The sequence below is a fragment of the Neovison vison genome, chromosome 11 (assembly GCF_020171115.1).
Source record: "Neovison vison isolate M4711 chromosome 11, ASM_NN_V1, whole genome shotgun sequence".
Taxonomy (NCBI): Eukaryota; Metazoa; Chordata; class Mammalia; order Carnivora; family Mustelidae; genus Neogale; species Neogale vison.
Window position 1 is genome coordinate 195,417,811 of NC_058101.1, and position 23,460 is coordinate 195,441,270.

Genomic DNA, 23,460 nt, shown 5'->3' on the forward strand with positions numbered 1-23,460 from the left:
ACTGTTACGTCACTACCACTACGTCGCGCGGGAGAACTCGAGTGGACGAGTGGACGCCGCAGGCCCCGCCCCTGGGGCTTAGAGCGGCTGGGGGCGGGGCCAAGGGCAGGACGCTTCCGCTGGGGGCGGGTCCAGGAGCGGGGCGCAGCGTGCCGTGGGTGGGACTGAGATGACGCAGCCCTGTTGTGTTTTGTCTGCGGCTCAGAGAGGTTCCGAAAGGCAAGGGTTAGAGAGGTTGAAACCAACGTAAAATCTAAAAACGTGATCAGGTTATGTGTTTCCGAAACCTCCCTTCCCAAGGGAAGTTACTGAGCATTATAAAATTTTCTGTCTTCAGCTTCTAGCATAGAACCTGGCCCAGGATTCCTTCCACTATTGTTTGCTAAGATTCGGGTGAAAGGTAGCAAGGGAATATGTGGTCTGGTTTCAGAAGTTCAGAATCCTTACATACTTCCTTGTACGTGGAGGCAGTAAGAACTCACAACATACCCGAAGAAACTAGTAGCTAAAGAACCAGTCAGAGGAAACAGTTCTAAGCCTGCAGGAGCTTTATCTTTGAGGTCTGACGGCCCTGGGTTTCTCATTCATTCATTCATTTAACAAATGCAGGTTGAATGCCTAAGATGTGCCAGGAACTGTCTTAGGCATGGAAGATACAGACAAATCCCCAGTTACTCGTGGACCTTACACTGAAGTGGGATAGGAAAAGCAACATTAATTAGTAAACAAAGATAATAGGCAGTGATAAACGCACTGATGAAAATAAAAGTGTTACAGTAGAGACTGGGAGGCAACTTAAGGGAGGCATTTCCTTGCTAAGGAAGTGATTTTGAAGTTTGACACCTGAATGAGAAAGAACCAGCCATACAAAAATCAGGGGAAGATCCTCCACAGCTTGGGGAACAGTAGGTGCACAAGTCCTGGCCATGTGTTTTGAGAACAATCATTCATCAATTCAGCCACTAACTATATATATATAGATATAGATATATATATCTATATCTATATATATATATCTCCAGCATCCGCCAGTAGCTAACAGTACCTGCTAGGCACTGTTCTGGGCACTGTGGATACAGTAGTGAATAAAACAAAATTCATGGGACGCCTGGGTGGCGCAGTTGGTTAAACGACTGCCTCCGGCTCAGGGCGTGATCCTGGAGTCCCGGGATCGAGTCCCACATCAGGCTCCCAGCTCCATGGGGAGTCTGCTTCGCTCTCTGACCTTCTCCTCGCTCATTCTCTCTCTCACTGTCTCTCTCTCTCAAATAAATAAAATAAAATCTTAAAAAAAATAAAATAAAACAAAATTCAGGGGGTAGGAGAGGCAATCAAGTCCCATATAACTGAAGCAAGGTAAATTAGGGGAAAAGCACAAAAAGAGGAAGCTAGCAGTGGGGGCTTGGAGAGGGACCAAGCAAAATGGGAAGAAAGATAATAGAAAATTCTGTTCTCCACATGTTAAGTTTGCAGTGACTAATAGTCCAGATACACATGTCCAACAGATACTTGGATATACAAGTCTGCATTTCAAAGCTAAGGTAAACTTGGTAGTTACATTATCAAAATGAAGATGCTATTTAATGCCACAGAAAAAGGTACAATGCATAGGGAGAGAATTTAGATACAGCAACGAAGGAGACCCAGAACTAAGTTAACTAAGAGAACACTATTATTTGAATTCTGGGCAGAAGAAGATCTTAGAAGATATGAGAAAAGCCAGGAAGGAAGCGATATAGTGCTTGAGAGAAAGAGAATGGTCAACAGTGTCCACTGTTGTTGAAACATTGAATCCAAAAGCTGCCTTTGGAATTGGCAATGTAAAGGCCATTAATTACCATAACAAGAGAATTGCTGTAACTTAAGATCACATCATTTGCCAGTTTTAGACAGTGGTGAACAAAACATCAAAGATTATACTAACTTACATTCTGGTGGGATAGACAGCCAACAAATAATATAGTTCAGATAATAAGCCCCTTCAAGAACAAAACAGAGTAATACACACACATATACAACCAGATTCTTTTTTTTTTTTTAAGATTTTATTTATTTATTTGACAGAGAGCACAAGTAGGCAGAGAGGCAGGCAGAGAGAAAGAGGAGGAAGCAGGCTCCCCGCCGAGCAGAGAGCCCGCGGGGCTCGATGTGGGGCTCAATCCCAGGACCCTGGGATCAAGACCTGAGCCGAAGGCAGAGGCTTTAACCCACTGAGCCACCCAAGCCCCCCTACAACCAGATTCTTAAATACAAAGAATAAACTGATGGTTGCCAGAGGGGCAATGACTGGAGGGGTGGGTGAAATAAAGGGGATTAAGAGTTTTCCAGTAATAAAAAAGTCACAGAGATGAAAAATACAACTTAGGGAATATAGTCAATAATATTGTAATAATGTTTGGTGGCAGAGTCACTACACTTATGGTGACCACTGACTAATGTATAGAATTGTTAAATCAATATGTTGTATGCTTGAAACTAATATAACACTGTATGTTAATTATATTTCAATTTCTAGAGATCGTATTTATTTATTTATGAGAGTGAGGGAGCACTATGGTGGTGGGGTAGGGGGAGAAGCAGACGGAGAGCCCACGCAGGGCTCTATCCTACCACCCTGAGATCATGACCTGAACTGAAACCAAGAGCCAGTTGCTTAACTGACTGAGCCAACCCGCTGCCCCTACACTTCAATTTTTAAAAAAGAAGAAGAAAACAGCATAATATAAAGTGAAGTGCTATGATAAATGGGATGTCCATGAAGGGTTCTGGAAACTACCATCTGAACTGAGCTCTAAATAACAAGAGGCAGCTTCTTAAATCATCCCTGAGGCATATTAATAGGAATGTGGACCTGATTCGGGTCCTGATTCAAACAAACTAGAAAATAAATGACATTTATAAGACAATTGGAAATTTGAACACTGACTAAATATATTATGTTAAAGAACTGTTTTTTAGGTTTCATAAAAGTACTATGGTTATGTAATTTTTAATGGTTCTTTTAGAAACATACTAAAATATTAGAGAAGAAATTATGTCTGGAATTTTCTTCAAAATAATTTGGGGGAAAATAATATGGGAGGTAGGGGAAAGAAGACGAGAAGTATAGACAAAACACCACTGAACGTGTGTTAAGTTTTGAAGGTAGTTGATGGTACATGGGAATTCATGATACTATCCTGATTCCTTTTTACGTATTTAATTTTTCCATAATAACTTTTTGAAAAAAATAACTAAAGCTAAAAGCTTCCCTGAAGTTTCTCTGACTTGACCCGTAAGAGTTAGTAATTCCAAATTTACAAAACGATGGAGAGGATGAAATGAGATGTTTAAAGCACTGGACACATACCAGCGGCTCAACAGACAATAGCTCTCTCCCTCCCACCCCATCCCCATCTTTGTGAGTTAACTCTGGAAGATAAGAAGCTCTCTGAATAAGTTTCGAAACTACATAAGGTAACACTAACTATTCTGTAAGAATACTTAGAGAACATTTAAAGGATATAACAGTAACTAATGCTTAGGAATCACTTGGCAAACTAATGAAGGTAATTCCTGACATCCTACCTTTTTCAGACAACTATTGTCAAGCTCTCGTTTGAATAGGAAGTCTTCAGGGTTCTTGATAAAATTTCTGATTCCTGGGCTCCGCCCACGAAAGTTCCGCAATGTCCAGCCCATTTGTATTCACAAGAGGAAATTTGAGGACTAGCATTTAACTCAGCTATAGAGACTTGTGGAAGCTCCAAAAGGCTTCCTAAAATGTGATTTCCCCTCCTCACCCCCAGGAGCCAAGCTATGAGTCTATGAGATAACAACCTATCACTTTCACCACCACCAGTACCACCACCAGTGATCAGTTATTTCTGTTAAGTTCCCTCAACCATCCTCGTTTCAAGGATAGATACCGTGGAACAAAACAAGAAAGGTGTTAGTGGTGACTATTTGTCACAGAATCATCTACTTTTCCAAGAATTTCACCTACTCCTTTCGAGTTGGTTGAGGAGGAGGATACATACATCTGCTTCATTTTAAAGAAAGGAGCCAGTGGTTCACAGACTGTCTTAAACAGCAACACTTCTATAGCATATGTTCAAGTTCGCCTTGCGTTTTCACTACTACAGTCCTTAAATGGAAACTCTTCATGATTCAGAAGACATCAGAATTTTTTGCACTCACTTGAACAGAAAAAAAATTCTACCCCTCCACAAAATATCTATAGATTTATTGGGGACATTAAGCCTCAAGTGACTTGTTTTTTAAAAAAATTATAATTCGGGCGCCTGGGTGGCTCAGTGGGTTAAGCCGCTGCCTTTCGGCTCAGGTCATGATCTCAGGGTCCTGGGATCGACTCCCGCATCGGGCTCTCTGCTCAGCAGGGAGCCTGCTTCCCTCTCTCTCTCTCTGCCTGCCTCTCTGTCTACTTGTGATTTCTCTCTGTCAAATAAATAAATAAAATCTTTAAAAAATAATAATAATAATAAATTAAAAAAATTATAATTCAACCCTGAAAGTAATGGAGAGAAGCAGGATAGGACAATACTTTTCAGCTCTCAGTACCTCTCATTTACAAGTATTTTGGAAATATCTAACCATTCAACCAAGTTTTACATGCCAGTTTATTTTAATCTGGTGACTGAAAAGATTGAAAATTCAAATCTTATGTCAAGCACCTCCACCTGTAGCTTTTTAAAACCCTTTGAACGATTCTCATTACTCGGAAGTTGTTAAAAAATATAATATAGGACTCTGCTAACCTACCCTAGCCCGGAGCAATCCCATTTGCCTTCTCTCCTCCCTCCCAACAGACCAAGCTCCTGGAGCCGTTTGCCTCCCAAGCTCATCATCCAACCACTTCCCCCACCTCCACCCCCAACACAATCTCTCTTCCTCATAATGGTTTTTCTCTTTTGTCTTCTACTTACACACCCCTTCATCCTTCCGTTGTCCCTCCCTTGGGGAAATCTCTCTGGTATAAATCAAAGGCTGTCAAGGACTATCTACCCATCTTCCTAGCAATTATCACTGTTACATTTCTATATTTGTGTGTGTGCCTGTGTCTCACGAATCTGCAAGCTCCTTCAGGGCAGAAACCACACCTAGTTTTTCTTTTTTTAAAGATTTTATTTATTTGACAGACAGACATCACAAGTAGGCAGAGAGGTAAGCAGAGAGGCAGAGAGAGAGAGAAAGAGAGAGAAGCAGGCTCCCTAGAGCCCATGGCGGTCTCAATCCTAGGACCCTGAGACCATGACCTGAGGTGAAAGCAGAGGCTTTAACCCACTAAGCCACCCAGGCGCCCCAAAACCGCCTCATTTTGCTCACCCCAGTATCTAGCGCTATTCCCTAAACATAGTAAATCTTGAATACATTTGAAGGATGACTTAAGTAAATGTATTTGTCCCTCTGCCTTCTCTTTTTTATTCCCCTAGCCCTGGACTACAAAACAAAATAAAAAACAAAAACTAAACAACTAAACTAAACCCTGCGATTCTGAGACTCCCAGGAGGTCGGATTTGTGTTAAAATGTTTATTTTGTATTTACTGGGTCCCGCAGCTCCTTATCTCTGGAGGTGGGAATGACCAGAACCCTAGTTGGGTCGGAAACCAACGACCTAACTGGCCTGACTTCTGTTAGAAGGCTGGGGAGGAGCGAGCAAAGGGTGCGCTTTAGAGACCATAATACCATCCTCCAAAGACATCACAGCATGCCTCCCAAAGGACGGCGGTACTCCGCTCCCTTATCCTCCAAGAATGTAGGAGGTTGCAGGATCCGCGATGGGGGATCCGGAGTGGAGCTTCCCCGAGCCTGAGGCGAAATGGGAACCGAACCGAGGCGAGAACGCCAAGCCTGCCAGGGCGGCGATCTGCACAGCCGCATGGCAGGGAAAAAAGGGGTCGGTCCTACCGCCCCCAGCCCGGCGCGCCCCCCGCGCCCCCGCGCGAGCGCAAGTCGCCGGGGGAAGTGCTGCGTCGCGCACTTCCGGGTGTTGTCTGGCCGCCGCCGCCGCCGCCGCGCGTCTCCGGTCTCCCGGCCGCCGCCGCCGCCGCCGCCCCCGCAGCCGCCCAGGGTCCCGGAGCCAGGAGCAACGTCACCGCCATGGCCGGCATCAAAGGTGGGCCTGGGGCGCCGGGCGCCGGAGGGCTGGGTGGCCGCCCGAGAGAGGGGGAGGGGTCCCTGGCAGCCCCCGCACGCCGCCTCCCCGGCCCGGGCTCCCGCCACCGAGGTCCCTGAGCTGGCGGCTGCCTCCCGCCCCTCGACCCCCGCCTCCGCCCTCGCAGCCTGAGAGCCCAGCTGGGCGCGGCGCTCCGGGGTGGGCCCGCGGGGCGGGCGGCTTCTCCGTCAGCCCCTGCTTTCTGCTGATCTCGGCAGCCTCTCTCCCACCCATCGGCCCCCGCAGAAAGAACGAAGTGGTCGCTGGTCTGCGAGAGTCCCGCAGCGCCTCGGGCCAGCACACGTGTTCTGCAGGAGTTTGCATCCGAGAGACAGGCGAGCAGAGAGTGATCTTGAGGGGCTTGAGGGCCCTGGAGATGCCCGTTACGGAAATCAGTGTCATTTCCCTCTTAGAGGCACTAGTGCGATCTTCGGGGGCTGAGCCAAACCGAGTCCCTCCGGAACGCCCTGGAGGGACTTAGGGACGGTTCTTTCAGAAACCTTGGTCATCACATCCCGAGAGTGGCCATCCCTCTCAGGACCAGTCCTCCAAGCTTCACAGGCTTCGAAAACTGATGCGTTTTGATTTGTGGCGTTTGTCAGATAGGGTTAGACCCTGTTCTCCACAGTTGCGCGCTGAGGCTTTTAGTTGGGTTTGTTACAGAAAATAGTGTTAAAACTTAATGGGAAATTGCTCGTTTATTCGTCTGTTTCCTTTAGAAAGAAGGAAGGTTGTGTTTTTTCCACATTGTTTCGTAGTTTTGTTACTGTGATTAGAAGGAAACACCGTTGACGGCGTTTTCAACTTTTTGGCCACGAATTGCATTGATTTCCTGACCTGCGGCTTTGTAGAAGGGACAGACAAGCAGGAGGTGAAGAACTTTAATAGCAGTGTTTTTTTTGTTTGTTTGGTTGGTTGGTTGGGTTTTTTTTTCCTGTTTAATTTGTTTCCTTTAGGACAACTTTGATTGAGCTGCTTTCCCAGAGTCACATTTTTACTGGTTTGATGTTAAACATTTAACTTCTGATGTAAAACTTTGTCATTAGATGAGCAACAAAGATCATTTTTAATCTCTTTTTGAACTGTGATAGACCTTCTTAAATCTTTGTGTGGAAAGGCAGTTAGGGGAGAATGCTGTGGTTTTTAAGGATGCTGCCAGTTTCGCAGTCCTTCCCCATTTCTTCAGTGTCATCAACAGAAATCTCCCTTTTAAAAAAAATAACTTTGAAATTTCCTTCTTCAATTTAGGAAAATATTAACCAGGTGAAAGTATCTCCGATGGAATTGTACTTAGACTTTTGGTTTCAGTGAGATTTTCTGATTGTTAGGACTGTTTATCAGGACATTTTCTTTCATGGGCCTATCTCTGCATCAGGCAGCAGTGTTGCTATAATTGGAGACCATTACTTAATTCTTAAGCCATTTGCCTATTATTTGGTTATATACTGGATTTTTCTGATAACTCCCAAGGTAGGGAACTGGTCCCTGCTACGCTAATCTCTTTGTAGTCACAGAATCAGCACCCTGTCTCTGGAGAGTTTAGGTAATTGGGCTGTTCCATCCCTCGCCTAGAGGCTTTGGGAGTAGAAACCAGACTCATCTAAGTTTTGCCCTCCAAATGTTTCATCACACAATTACAGTATAAATTTTTGTCTTGTTGATGTATCATCTGGGACAACCGTTTATACACAAATGATGAAATTTGTATATAAATCAGCCTAGTTGCTGATTTCATAAGACTGGAGAAACTTTACAAGTTTTGAGAACACTTCTGAGCAATGTGTTTAACCCCATTGGGGTTAATCCAGTGCGATTAGAGGTAAGATATCACTTAAAGTTATTATTTTTTTAAGATTTTATTTATTAATTTGACAGACAGAGATCACAAGTAGGCAGAGAGGCAGGCAGAGAGAAAGGAGAGAGGAGGAAGCAGGCTCCCTGCTGAGCAGAGAGCCCGATGTGGGGCTCCATCCCAGGACCCTGAGATCATGACCCGAGCTGAAAGCAGAGGCTTTAACCCACTGAGCCACCCAGGCGCCCCTAAAGTTATTTTTTGATACTTAAATCTTACCTTGTTTTCATTTTTAATTTTTTAAAAATGAGATCTTCTTTTATTAACTCTCTAAAAGTGTACTTAGAGAATTTAGATTTTCTTTTTTGATAGGAACATAAATAATTGTTCTCTGTCATGAAAGAGTTACCCACAGAGACCATTAGGCCCTAAAGCTACTTTTCTTTTGGCCAAGATTACCACAAATGGGTATGCTTTTTGAGATTTTTCTGTCTGTTTTTTTTTAAGGTTGGGTGTTTTGTTTTGTTTTGTTTTGTTTTCTTCGGTCTCCTTTCTCTTGTCAGAGGGCAGATCTTGCTTACGTGCACTTCTGCCTCCTATGCCTCATGTGTTTCAATGTGTGAAAAAGATCTTCAAATTTAAACTTTCATGTTACAAGTTACAGGTAATGGTGATCATTTCTGGGTAGGGAAGTTATTTCTCACTTAATTTTGTTCTGGCTAAGTGAATTGCTATGGACAAAAATATGTATAAATGAACATACGTGGCTCTAATTTTTTATTCTGCTGAAATTCATGTACAATTTATCACAAAATGAATAACTAACAACTGAATAAGGGCCTAAGGGTCTGTTTATGAAAAATGATAGCTTTAACGTCTGGACTTTGTGACGTATGTTTTGCTCTAGTGACCCTTGTTTCCTCCGGGATTCTAAACTGTATTCTGGATAAATGACTTCTGAATAAATAAGTTGTTACTATATAGTATTTACATTCAAAAAGTGGAGATGGTTCCCTGAAACTAATGTTAACACTGTATGTTAATTATACAGTTACATAAAAAAAATTTTAAGTAGAGCTGGCTGTTTACTTCTTCAGGCTGTCTTATAACAAGTATCTTTAGTGTTCAGAGAATTATTTGCATTAGTCTCATTTTATAGAAGAAAGAATTGACACTCAGACATGATTATGTAGACAGCTAGTTAAGTGGCTAGTAGGGGCTAGGGACCCATTGCCTCCTGACTTTCATAGTCTCCTGACTATGCTACTTTGGCATGATTTTCCTCTCCTCTTCCCTTGTCCCTTTTTTTCCCTCCCCCTGGGTTGTTTTTGTTGTTGTTGTTGTTTTAACTCATTCTACAGATATTTATTAGTGTTAAGAGCTGGGGTGTGAGCATCAACAACAGAAAAACTTTTTCCCTGCTGTGGTGGACCAGACAGCTCATTAGGAAAATAGATACAGAGGCGCCTGGCTGGCTCAGTTGGCTAAGCATCTGACTCTTGATTTGGCTTCCGGTCATGATCTCAGGGTCATGGATTGAGCCGCACTGTGGGCTCTGTGGTCAGGACGGAGTCTGCAGCCCCCTTGCCTCTGCTCCTTACTCCCCTTCCTGCATACTTTCTCCCTCTCTCTCTAAAATAAATAAAGTCTTTATTTTAAAAAGGGGCGCCTGGGTGGCTCAGTCGTTAAGTTTCTGCCTTTGGCTCAGGTCATGATGCCAGGGTCCTGGGATCAAGCCCCTCATCCGGCTCCCTGCTCAGTGGGAAGCCTGTTTCTCCCTTCCCACCACTCCCCCTGCTTGTGTTCCTCACTCTCTCTCTCTCTGTCAAATAAATAAATCTTTTAAAAATAAATAAATAGGGACGCCTGGGTGGCTCAGTTGGTTAAGCAGCTGCCTTCGGCTCAGGTCATGATCCCAGCGTCCTGGGATCAAGTCCCACATCGGGCTCCTTGCTCAGCAGGGAGCCTGCTTCTCCCTCTGCCTCTGCCTGCCATTCTGTCTGCCTGTGCTTGCTCTCCCCCCCCCCCCGATAAATAAATAAAATCTTTTAAATAAATAAAAGGAAAACCAATTTTAAATCTTATACAATTACAGCTATGATAACTGAGCAAAGGGGATGTATATAGTGGGGGGGGTGGCGGTGCTGCACATGCCTGGCCCTCTGCCTGGAATGCTCCCCTCTGATACCCACACTGATTCACTCCCTCATTTCATACAAATCTCCGCTCATATGTCACCTCATCAGAGATGCCTTCCCAGGCCACTCTGTCTAGGATAGCGCTCACATCCTCTTACTCTACCTGATTTTTTTCAGAACACTTAACATTCATTTGCTAACTTTGTTAGCTTGTTTTTTATGATTTTGTTCTCCTGCTAGACTATAGGACTTGTGAGAGCAAGAGCTTTGATTTTTTTTCATTGCTTTATCTCCGGTATCAAGAACAATGTGTGACACATACTAGGTGCTCAATAGATATTTGTTGAATGAATGAATGTAATAGGGGGAATTGGTTTAGCAAGAGGTTTGAAAAAACTTCAGGGAGGAAGAAATGATTGAGGCAAGATCTAAAGGACATGGAGGAGTTCGTTTGGCAGAAGGGGGAAGGAAATGGAATGAGAATGCAAGTTCCATGTGTGTGGAAGGGCCTCGTCTGGTTTATTAACGTATCTCCAGTTTGGTTCCCAGTAAATATTTCTTGAATAAATATTTCTTGAGTGAAACTAATGAATGAGAACGTGTCTGAGGTAGGAGGGACAACATGTACAAGGGCCATGTGGGTGAGGGAGCCTGCCGATTTCCAGGAAGAGAAAGGGCGGTGTAACTGAGTGCAGAGAGGATGGGGTAATGGGCTGGTATGAGTGTGTCAGGAGAGTAAGCAGGGCCAGGTTTTGAGGACCTGTGAGCAAAACAAATGGTAAACTCGGTATTGAGTTTCATTCCATTGTAAACTTGAAGTTAATCTGCTATAAAATGAAAAGTGCAATTTCTTTTCTTTTTTTCTGTCACTGAAAATGTAATGGCATTGAGAACCAAATAAATGTGTTCAGGGTCGACATGACCTACATCAGTGATCTAAGTGAAAACCAAACTACCATGTGAGTAGGTGTCCTTGATTATGACCATTTTAATCCAGAGAAGTCTATGAGTAGTACTAGGCAGGATTTAACCCCTTTACTGTTAATTCCGGTTTGTATGTGTTAACTTTTCTCTTGGTAACTTTTACACCTTCTACAACCCTTGTGAATTTTAGTATTTCTCTGAAGGTTAATGGACTGCATCATTTAAAACAAAAAACACCTAAGTAATTCTCTTAGCCACTGCAGTTGTAGAAATACAGGTTATATAGAATTCAGATAAATTGATTATTTATATCTTTGCTTAATTCTAGGCCATTGATTAACTATGCCTATTGAAGAAAGTTGTTTCTACTAATATATTTGAAAAACTTTACAAAATATAATGCTTTGTATATGTGTGTGTATAGTTTTAAAAACTATGTTTTACCTGTAGAATGTATCTGTTGCTTGTGATAATATAAAATAGTGATACCAAAGAAGGATTTGTACCATTATCCTGCCATTTTCCAATGTATAAACAATTACGGGAGGAAACTATAGTTTTGTAAACTGTTCAAAGATCTATATCAAAATGAGTTGATTAAAATTACTAACACCAGATGTCCTTGGACACTCTTTTCTTACCAGTTTTGAGTACATAGGGGGTGTATGTGCAAGAAGCAGGAGCTGATCATGATAGACTTTCCCACAGGATAAAGTTCTGAAGTCCAGTAAAGCTAAGAATGCACAGTTTTTCCTCATCCTCCTTTTCAAACTATGATGATCTGTGCAGTAAGTGTAACACTATGACTGGAAGAGCAGTATTGATCTGGCAGGCTAGACTACTCACCGGAAACAGAGCCAATAATGAGGGAATGTGGTGTGCTCACTCTGGGTCAGGGTTTTGAAAATCAGTGTTGCTTATTTTGCCTTGAAGACGACACAAAAAACTTTTTCTGAGACTATAAATAACTTATTCTGAGACTATAGATAACTCCCTTTTAATGCATTTGTTTTTTGTGTGTCGTGTTTTGCTTTTTGCTTCTGGGGTCACAGGTAATGTTCAAACTGCTAATACTAATATTAATAAAAATAATATTTAGTTTAATTAATACTTGTATTTGACTCTGTTTACTTTGCAGCTTTGATTAGTTTGTCCTTTGGAGGAGCAATTGGGCTGATGTTTTTGATGCTTGGATGTGCCCTTCCAATATACAAGTATGTAAAATTTTTGTCTTTTTGAATGTTTAAGGGTAAAATTTTTCTACTTTTAAAGCTTTAAAAATTTTTTGAATGGAAGCTTCAGTGTTCATTTACCAAGGACAAACCTTTTTCAAAGTACGAAAACACTTTTGGTTATTGCATTACTGCTCAGTTTTGAGTGCCTGTTGATAAAATTAAACACAAGGAAATGTAAATTGTCCTTTACGCAAAAAAAAACACCAGAAGAAGAATCAAGAGACAGTCGACTATGAAGAAAAGTCATGTAAGCAGTTACTTTCCATGGGATAGAAAAAAGTATTAAAAATCAAAAGGATAGGTTAGTAAGAAAAATACAGGCAACTAAATAGAAAAATGCAAAACAGATACCAAAAAAGAACTGCAAATTACTAATCACATGAAATTATACTCAACCTCTCTCAAAATTAAATGAAGTCCTTTGGCAGAGATAAAAGCTATGGGCAGACAGGCACTGTCCTGTGCAGTGGGGTGAGGAATAGCTATGGGCAGTTGTCTTGGAGGCCAGTTTGCTTGTGGCTCTCGAAATGTATATATTCCTTGAACTAGTCCTTCCACTTAGAATTTCTCATATAAATCTACTGGCAGGTGTTGGCCGAGATATGTGTAGTGAGGGAAGAGTATGGATATTCTCAGCAGCCTTGTTTATAACAGCAAACAAACACCTGGAGGCATCCTAGAGGCCTGTCAAAGGAGAAACGGTTAAACTCTGGAATGTCCATCAGTGGAAGTAGCAGGCAGTGTTAAGAAGAATGAGGAGGAGCTGTAAGTGCTCATATCTCAAGGTGTTCACAGTACATTGTTAAATAGAAAAGTGCAGTGGTTCGTGTTGTTAAAATTTATCTGTCTGGAAATACAGAAGGATCCACAAGAAGGTTATTAGGAGAATAGAAAGAGAAAGCAGGGGAGTTATGTTAGCTTCGAGTTTTCACTTTTTGTGCTTTTGTGTTTTTTTAACTTTTTATGTTGAAATGATTGTGTGCTATCAAAAAGCTGCAAAAATAGTACAGAGAGGTCCCCTGAACCCTTCACACAGGCTTCCTTCAGTTGCCCTGTCTTAAATAACCATAGTTGTAGTATCCAACCAGGAAATGACATTGGCACAGAATAGCTAGACTGTACATTAAAAGCCATTTATTTCCTATATTCTGACTAAAAGTCTTCAGTATTACTTTCAGTTTGTTTTCTACATTTTGACCTCAGTATTTGGGGAGTTCACAGTGACCTAACAAGAGTTTGGGGATGTTCCAGCTTTACCCTAAGAAGGCTGTCATTCATTATGAGTCAAGAGCAATGAATCTTGAGTTTAAAAAATGACTGTGTTAGGGCACCTGGGTGGCTCAGTGGGTTAAGCCGCTGCCTTCGGCTCAGGTCATGATCTCAGGGTCCTGGGATCGAGTCCCGCATTGGGCTCTCTGCTCAGCAGGGAGCCTGCTTCCTCTTCTCTCTCTCTGCCTGCCTCTCTGCCTATTTGTGATCTCTTTCTGTCAAATAAATAAATAAAATCTTTAAAAAAAAATGACTGTTAATGTTTCTATTTTCCATATGCTTCTTTATTTATGATCTAAAATAAAAAATGTTTTTAATTTTGGGCCTCGATTCCAAATGCTTTAATTTATAAAGCATTTTCTTTTAATATAAGAAATATTTAATCATTGTGTCATAGTTGACTTTAGAAATACTGTGACTTTAAATGTTTCTCTTTTCAGTGTTCAGATTATTGTTTATTTTTAAACTGTATCATGTTTTGTACTTTGTAATATTTGTCTGGCCTGATTTTTTAAAAAAGCATATATTATTGTCTAGGAAAATGACATAGGTAGTGAAAACTACATTAACTTATTTTTTTTTTCTAGCCAATACTGGCCTCTCTTTGTTCTGTTTTTTTACATCCTTTCACCTATTCCATACTGCATAGCGAGAAGATTAGTGGATGACACAGATGCTATGAGTAACGCTTGTAAGGAACTTGCCATATTTCTTACGACAGGCATTGTTGTCTCAGCTTTTGGGCTCCCTATCGTATTTGCCAGAGCACATCTGGTAAGTGGATCTATTTTTCTGTCAACGATTTTACATTAGACTGTGTTAAAATTGTCTCAGGAGAAGATTTTGTGAAATGATATGAAAACGGGATGAGGGACATAAGATCCTAGAGGATAGAGATAATCTTACTTTTACTGTTAACTGATACAAATGATACCAGAGAACGTGGCAGGGGTCTGTGACAGCAGCTGGCTCCCCAGTACCTCACGCTCAGAACCGGGCCCGTCAGCTCACCCAGTGCTTACCAACCACAGGCCATAGGCCTGAGGAGACCTTGGGGCGCTGGGCTCCATATACTTGTCTTCCCAGACTCACCGGGTCAGAGTCACTCCTCCGACACTGAGGAGGTGGAGAAGCCCGGGGCTGGCCACCCTTCCATATGCAGAGGGCGGTTCTCCCCCTCACCCCTGTAAAAGAATGTTCATGAGTGTGGTTTCTTCTTCAATACTTTAATCTGCTCTCTAGATACAATTTTAGATTCACTGAAGAAGAGTTGGAGCGAATTGCTTTATAAACAGAAAGTTGTAGAAGTCTGTGCTGCCTCCTCAGAGTCCAGAAGTCTGACTGTTGAGTAATTATCATCTTCATGACTTTCTTTTTGAAGGAAGCAAATTAAAAACAGTATTGAAAGACCATTAAGTGTGCAGTAGAGTGAAAGTTATTATTACAAATTGTATTTGTTTTAGAGCATGATTGGCTTACAACTAGAGTCTTCATTTGCTTTTCATTCTCCTTTTGTTTTTCATGTGTCTGTTAACGAAGTGTTTATCTATCTTATTTCCCTAGATTGAGTGGGGAGCTTGTGCACTTGTTCTCACAGGAAACACAGTCATCTTTGCAACTATACTGGGCTTTTTCTTGGTCTTTGGAAGCAATGATGACTTCAGCTGGCAGCAGTGGTGAAAGGAATTACTGAACTATTGTCAAGTGGACTTCTTGTCGTTTGTTGGCCATCCACGCACACACAAGCTGGGGCAGAAATGCTGAGTGGTACAGCAAGCCTCTTGGGGGTATCCTAGGTGCTCCCTTCTCACTTTCATTGTAAGCATACTATTTTCACAGAGACTTGCTGAAGGATTAAAAGGATTTTCTCTTTTTGGAAAAGCTTGACTGATTTCACACTTATCTCTAGTATGCTTTTTGTGGTGTCCTGCTGAATTTAAATACTTATGTGTCCCTGTTTAGTTATTTTTTTTTAATCAGTATGCAATGTGAAGCATTTTTCAAATGTAACAACCATTTACATCGGTTAGAAATTAGATTTCTGCTGGCTATTATTGGGCTAAAGGACATCTTTTATCTTAAAATTATTTAACCTCCATTGCAAAAAGTTCAAAAAAGTTTTCAATCAGTCAGGATGACATCACTCCCAATATTATGCAAACATGCAGACTGTTGGCATACCTTATAGACTGTATACTCAGTGCAAATATAACTGCATTTATACCTCAGAGGGCCCAAGTGTTAATGCCTGTGCCCTCCGTAAGGGTTGCTGGTTTTGCCAGGAAACAGGTGTTTTGTGAATTGAAAGTTATTTTATGGAATTGCTGCAAAGGAGTGCTTTTCAGTTGTTGGAAGAATTTATTGTTAAACTTAAAGGTAAGCGTGTAAAACCAGGTTTTTGAGATGGTTTTTATTTATGTTTATTATAAAGTAGAGTGAGTTGCATTGTGGGAAGAAATGACATTGAAATTCCACTTTTTGAATCCTCTTTCTATCTATAAGTGAAACGTTTGATCTTCTATCAGCCTTTCCTATTTTACCATGGGCAAAATGGACATATGGAACTATACTACTGATAAGGGGAAGTTGTATGTTTGCGTCATCTAGACCAGAAAAACCTTTCCCTGCTTCCTCCTTTTAACTTAATTTTATACATTGTATATATTAAGTAAAATAACTTTTCAAATATAGTTTAATAACACTTTAAATTAGAGATATTTATCTCACTTGGAAAGTAATTGCTATGCCATACATGCTGAGCGCCCCCTGTCCCGCAAGGCCTTGATGTGATTAACAAGTGACTTGTTACTCTTGCAGAGAAGTGATGCATTAACAATTTAAGATTTAGACCATGGTAATTGTAGTTCTTATTCTCTAAGGTTATATCATATGTAATTTAAAAATATTTAAGACAAGTTTCCTGTATACCTCTCAACTTTTTTGGATTTTTATTTCATCATGATAGATACGCTGTTTCCCTTTAAATGGCATTTATTGTGTGAATTAATGCAAAGTAGCCAAATCCAGCTGTATAGCAGCTTCAAACACAAACCTGACCAAAAAAATCCCCGGTAACCAGGCATGATCAAATCGTAGTGGTCATTTACATCTCAACAATTACCAGTACCTTTTTCGAGATCTAGTTATAAAAATGTTCGAATTGGTCTGACAGTATGTTGTTGAGGATATTTGTATGTTTGTTCAATTTAATGACAGGAAGATGATTTTGCTTTCAGACAAAACTGAGTGATCGTGACAGCTACCTTTTGTTGTTTTATAAAGTTTATTTCTCAAGAAAATGGGAACAGATTTTGGGTTTGTTTAGCTTCTTACGAAAGATGCGCGAAGGCCACAGGTCTTATTGCCAGACCCAAGTTGTGACTTTAGCTGTGAAATGGGGAGCAGAAAGATCTGCGTGTAGCCATCCCACTTAGACAGTAGGCTGGACACAACTTGCAGTGTTACAATGACAGAGACCTAAAGAGGAAGGTACAAGTACGCGTGACGTAGCCGGTCATGCGGTTGGGAACTCAGTGCCTGGGATCTACTTGATTGCTTGTTTTTGTTTTTGTTTTTGTGGGAAATACATCCTCTGCCCCTTCCCCATTTTCTGTTCTAGAATATCAGTGCAGTGCACTGCTACTGTTCTATTCACTTGGCCATAGACTCTTTTTCTAATAGCTGCATATTCTTTCTGTGTACTGATTGCATTGGCAGCATTGTGTCTTCCGTCTTGCACACTAGCTCGACGTAGTGCTGTCTCTGACTTCTAGTTAGTTGTTTGAGGTATGACTTTTCCATAGAACATGCACTGATCCTGCATTGCCATTCTTCTATGGAAAGAAAACTTTTGATGATGAAACAATAAAGATTTTAAATATCTATTTTAGTTTGTGGGTGTTTTTGAAATGAAAATATACAGCGCACCTTAGGAACTGAAGTGCATTACTCGTTTTAATAATGTGATCTAAAACAAGGATGGCATGAGTCATTAATGTTAGTCTTGTAAGAGTTTTACTCCCAAAATAGAATTGAAACCATAGTAATAAATGTTAGTGAAGCCCTGTGATTTTGTGCCATGATGAATGGATTGGTAACCTGGGGAAGTAGATTTTTTACCTAACCCTTTCCAAAAAAGCCATAGATGATTTTGTTGATTAAAAAAAGACTGTTGATAATCTAAAGTCAAGGTTGTACCTGTTTTTAAAGCTTCAGATCTTTTTTATGACTGTATGTTTGATTGTATATTTATCACCATTCATTATTAGAGCATTTTGCTTTTTGCAAACATTTCAAATAGTTAAAGGTTAAAAAAAATCTGTGTGGTACAATATGAACAGAGAAAAGTACTGTTCTCTTTTATCAAACATGAATCTTATCCCAAATTTTCTAATTATATAATTTTATTATATACTTTAGAAAGTGTAGGTCATAGTTACTTAGTGTTTGCTCTAACAGGATTTTAGGGGTATTGTCAAAATCATCCAGATTCCTAGAGTAAACCCTAGAATATGTATATTGAATGTGACAAGATCCGTTCCTAAGTTTCAGGTAACTTTAATTCAGCACATCAGATTTCACAAGTAGCTGTACACAGTACTGTCAAGTGATGTGTACCTTTTACTTCTCGGGCGGCTTTATGGTTTATAAAATTGGTGGGAAATTCAAAGTCATGTTTCTTCCATATAAGCCTATGTTATCCTTACTCTGGGTGAAGATTAGGGAGCTCTTTTTTTATTACAGTCCTCCTAATTTTCTGGCACTCCCAGAGAAGAGAACATATCTTGTAAAATAAATATTCCAGATAACTGAAGATTATCTCAGAAAGAACCGACATTTGTTTTATTTGTTTTGGTGAAAGTATTAAATAAGCCATACACTTTTGTACTTTCTTAGAATATAATAGAACATTTTGGATTTTCCTTGGTAATTTAAGGTTGTCATAAATTATTTCCCCCTCTTTTAAATAGCTCCAGACCTGTATTTTTCTGGAATTGTGTTTTTGCTGGCTTTACTTACAACTGAGTTTGTTCCTAGCATGCCTTAACTTCTTTTATTTCTGATTTTCTGAACTGTACTACATTAGGGAGCGTCTGGGTGGCTCAGTCGGTTAGGTGTCCAGCTCTTAGTTTCCAGTTCCACATTCAGCAAAAAGTCTGGTAGAGGGTCTCTCTCCCTTTCCATCGCCTTCTGCCCTTCCCCCAACTCATGTGCATGGGCGTGTGCACTCTTTCTTTCTCTCCAAATGAGTGGATAAATCTTTAAATAAATAAATAAACTAATACATCAGGAAAAATGGCAAGTTATTGGGGGAAAATGAGGTAACCAAGCGGACTGAATCCATTCTGTAACATTTCTGTGCATAGTACCTCAGTGGGCCTCACCAGGTGCTCCCACCCCTTATACAAATGAAATGCTTTGAAAAGGCCTTTTTACAAAATTGTAGCTGTTAAAGTGCATGCCAGCCAGTGGGCCATTGTGAGAGGGAGCACAGACGAGGTGTGACGGTGCGGCAGAAAGAGCCTCCGAGGTCCAGTGGCTGAACTCAAGGATGTAGCTTGGATACCCATAGGCCTCTAACTGATTTCTGAGAGCTTATCTCTCTTCACTGTTTGTTTTCAGTTGCAGAAAGTCTAGATATCAAGACAGTTTGACAGTTCATTTTTACTGGACACTCTGTACTGAATATTTTGCTGCCAGTCTCTTGAAGATTCTTTGAATCCATCCTTGGGTTTAGGACCATACAATTCAGATATTAATTATTAAGCTTGTAATTCAGATATTCTTTACTAAGCTTGTAAATTCCTATCAGAGGGAATAAAACAGTCAAACTCAAACGTGTTTCCACAAGTGAGAAATTAAGACCATGAAATATCCCTTTTCCAGTTATAGTTGTTTTCTTGTTTATGTTTAGAGCTAGTACTCACAGGGAAAACAGGAACTTTTGTTTCAGAAGCCAGTAGAATGGCTAATACTGTGAGAGAGAAATTTACAGCCATAGAAACCATCAAATAGAACAATATAGAATGAGACTGAGTATTTCCATTATCTCTTTGTAAGAGAATTACTATTTAATAATTTAGTTACCTTGATTTGTACTGTGTCTGACATTTAATATCAGAAATATCTTTTTCTCGGGGCACCTGAATGGCTCAGTGGGTTAAGCCTCTGCCTTCAGCTCAGGTCATGACCTCAGGGTCCTGGGATTGAGTCCCACATCAGGCTCTCTCCTCAACAGGAAGCCTGCTACCCCGTATCTCTCTGCCTGCCTCTCTGCCTACATGCGATCTCTCTCTCTCTCTCTGTCAAATAAATAAATAAACTTTAAAATATATATATATATATATTTTTTTCTCTTTTGGCTGGTCAATGTATTATGTAATATGTAAATGTAGTTATGACATAAAAGTAAACTTGTGTAGATATGTGAACCTCCAAAATAGAACAGATGTTTTCCTGAAAGCTAGGTATACTTCATAGAACATGTGGTGATTGTCTCTAAAAGTTTTCTCTGTTGAACAGTTTTCTAGGATTAAATTAAAATGGATGGGTTTTAATTCATTTTTGTCATGGTCTAAATCATCAGCTTCCAAAATACAGAATCAGCTCTAACATCTAGTTAATGAGTACAGCAGTGAAGAAGAGGGTATTAGTCTCCCAAGGATTAAAAAAAAAAAATGGTTTTGAGCCATACTTCATACTAGAAAGGACATTTGTCATTTATAAGCATAAATGGCCTAATCTAGTGCTTGAAAGTGTCCTCAAAAAATATGTTATTACAGGGGCGCCTGGCTGGCTCTGTGGTAGAGCATGTGACTGTTGATTTCAAGGTCACAAGTTCGAGCCCCAAGTTGGGCCTACATCCTACTTTAAACAAAATAATGTACATACGTGTATACACTCACACACACACACGTATGTATACTTAAAAGAACACCTTCCAGACACTGAGAAGTGTCTTATTAGTTGGACAACTAATTAGGTAGAAATGGTTTATAGTTCACCTTGACTATGTGAAGATAGTATGAGATATGTATACTAAAACACTGCCTTTGGTTCAAGCTCTTTAGATAAGTTCTTTGTTCCCAGGGGCAATTATATTCTACATAGCAACATTCTAGGTACTATTGGGGAACAGAAAACAAAACAAAACAAAACTTGGAACAAGGTCCCTCTCTGAACTAGAGACTCAGAAGGTATCAAAGGAAGCTGATTCCTATACATGCCAAAAGGGAAGTGTGAGGAACTGCAGGAGGAAAAGATTCGGGAAGGAAAAGGGAGGTGCATGGTAATTTCCTGTTGTGCTTTGGCCTGTCTCTCGCTGGTAGGCAGGGTCTTGGCAGCAGAAGGCTTTCTCTGGAGCAGCAGTAGGGGTGGTGTTGGCTCTTAGGCTTCCTGGGACTCGGGGGAGTTGGGGCAGCAGAAATGGGGGTGGGCGCCTCTTGATTTTGACACCCTCACCCTGGGTCCCAGATACAGTGGAGACGTGAGAGGTGGTGAGATTTATGTTGTGTTGTAAAGGAGTGACCAAGCAGATTTGCTGATGAACTGTGTGGGGGGAAAAGAGAAGAGTCAAGGGTAACTACCAAGTTTTTGATTGTCATGTCAGGGTGGGGAATGAAAAAGTAGTAGTGAGGGAGAGTTTGAAAACAATAAGGTCTAGACCATCAGTCCAAACTACTGGTTCATCATATCTGCGTGGGACCTGGATGTGACATCATTTGCCTTGTTTCAAACCTTTACCCTATGAAACAATACTGTGGGCCCTTCAGCCATGTAACTACTTTATAAGCTCCTAGGGGTTGACACTAGCACAAATCTTGACATAGTGGTTACAGCGTGAGCTCTGGAGTCAGCCTCCCTGTACCACCAGCTAGTCCTCCTACTAGATGTGTAACCTTAAGTGAGTTAGTGGACCTCTCCGTGTCTCAGGTCCACATCTGTACAATGAGGATAATAACAGTACCTGCTTCGTAATGTGGCTGTGATGTTTCAGTGTGACGTGCAGGGGGCTCACAGTGATTGAGATGGTTAAATGTTAGCTATCATGACTGCTTCTTACCAGTTCTCTGCACTGCTAAGCAGTTCCCTCTTCTCGTGGGAGTAGACAAACTGAAAAAAAAACAGAACATTTTAACAATCCAGTCTAGTATATTGCTGATGGGAGTCACCCCGTTTGCCTCAGAGTATCTCTTGGAAATGCTCTACCTCCCTGGTCTTCTCATTCACTGCAATATTTCAGGAAGACCTATTGATTATCTAATAAACACCACCAAGGTGCCATGACACACTTCCGATGGCTTAAGTATATGTTGTCCTCCCTACCCCCACTCCTGCACCAAACTGAGAAATGATACACTTTTTTTCTTTTTTAAAAGAATAGGGAAACATATTGCCAAACTTAGAACAAGAAGGGAAAGTCTTGGTAGATCTGAAACTAAGAAATCTCAGAGAAAATGAGAACCTAAATGATCAAATTGAAGAACAAAACTGTAGCCTAGAATGCTGATGGCAAGCACATGAGAGGATGCTACCATAAAAGAGGGGGGCCATGCCAAGGAGATGCACAAATGGTGGCATCCAGAGTGGGAAAGGGGCTCAGAGAGGCAACATACTGAAGCAGTTTACTGAGGGATTCTTCGGGGTGCTACAGGGGGAGCAGCCAAACCAGCAGATCTTTATGCATCTCCACACACAGACCCGTCCCCATCTCACACCTTCCGGGCTGGGTTGGAGGACACGTTTCCTGAAGTAGCAAAAGTGGGAATAGCCAAGTCCAGAAGGTCAGCCACCAGGGTACCCTGCTCAGTGGCACCTCTTTCTTCTCCCTAACTCCCTGAAAACACCATCCCTCCCTTTCCTCAGGCTGCGCAAGCGGGAGCAACAGTTGGTCTAGCCAGGGGTTCTAGGTAGCAGAGGGGAGTTCCCAGACAGGGATAACCAGACAGTTCAGGAATGCCCATTGCAATAAGACAAACTCACAGAATTCAGCACTGAGGAAACAGTTAACAGAACAGAAAGAAGTTTCATGTTGACAGTTTAGAAAGTTGAAACCATCCAAAAGACCATACCAGGTGGTGTACAACATCAGGCTGATGAAGTTACAGAATATTTTATGTATTCTGCACCCAAATCCAATTAGATTGCCCAGGACCACGGTTTTGCTTTTTTCCTCAGAGCTTCTTTGTCATACCACAGTGGATTTAATTCAAAGACACACAGTATAGTCTTACTACAGGTAAACATTTTCCTGCAGCATTCTCTCCCTGTAACATCCTCTCCTGTGACTGTGAACATGGAACCCACTATCTGCTTGGATGGGAAGAGCTGTATCTGCTATTACACATCTTACGTAAGACATTCCATAGCCCACCATAGGCATTTACTCATTGCACAGACATTTTTGGAATCAGACACCAGGGCTACAAAATAAAACGGGAAGTGAGATGAGAACAAACAAAAGTATCTTGGACATCCCTGCTACATTCTATCTACCAAGTAGCTGTGTGACTCTAGAGGGAGTAGCAACAGCAGGGGAGGGAGGAGAGAGAAGGCTTCACAAAGAAAATGGTTGTTGGGACACCTGGCTGGCTCAGTCAGTTGAGCATGTGACTCTTGATCTCAGGATTGTGCATTTGAACCCCATGTTGGGTGTAGAGATTACTTGAAAAAAAAAAATGGTGGTTGATCTTGGTCTAGGATGGTAATAAAGAACCATTCAAGCCCCCAACCTGTGTAACAGTTAATGTTCTTATGTTCATGTTTCTCTTCCAAAGTATTTCCGGGAATCCCAGGATTGCGTGTGTTACACAAACTGGTCATGGTTGTTGCTTGTCCCTCCGCTGAACTCTGGCACTGGATTGGCTTCCATTGTCTGCATCCACCTTTCCACCACTTTCTAATTGCTTTTCCCTTTATCCCTATATCCTGCATCCCAACCATGGATA

The 23,460-nt window shown here is 41.2% G+C and overlaps 1 protein-coding gene across 1 annotated transcript; it reads left to right on the forward strand.

Moving 5' to 3' along the window:
• Window positions 1-6,021: 6,021 nt before the first annotated feature.
• On the forward strand, window positions 6,022-17,395 carry LEPROTL1 (leptin receptor overlapping transcript like 1). Its single transcript, XM_044225551.1, has 4 exons — window positions 6,022-6,116; window positions 12,148-12,223; window positions 14,101-14,287; window positions 15,077-17,395. The coding sequence occupies exons 1-4, from the start codon at window positions 6,101-6,103 to the stop codon at window positions 15,191-15,193; spliced, it is 396 nt and encodes a 131-aa protein (XP_044081486.1). The 5' UTR covers window positions 6,022-6,100; the 3' UTR covers window positions 15,194-17,395.
• Window positions 17,396-23,460: the final 6,065 nt, after the last annotated feature.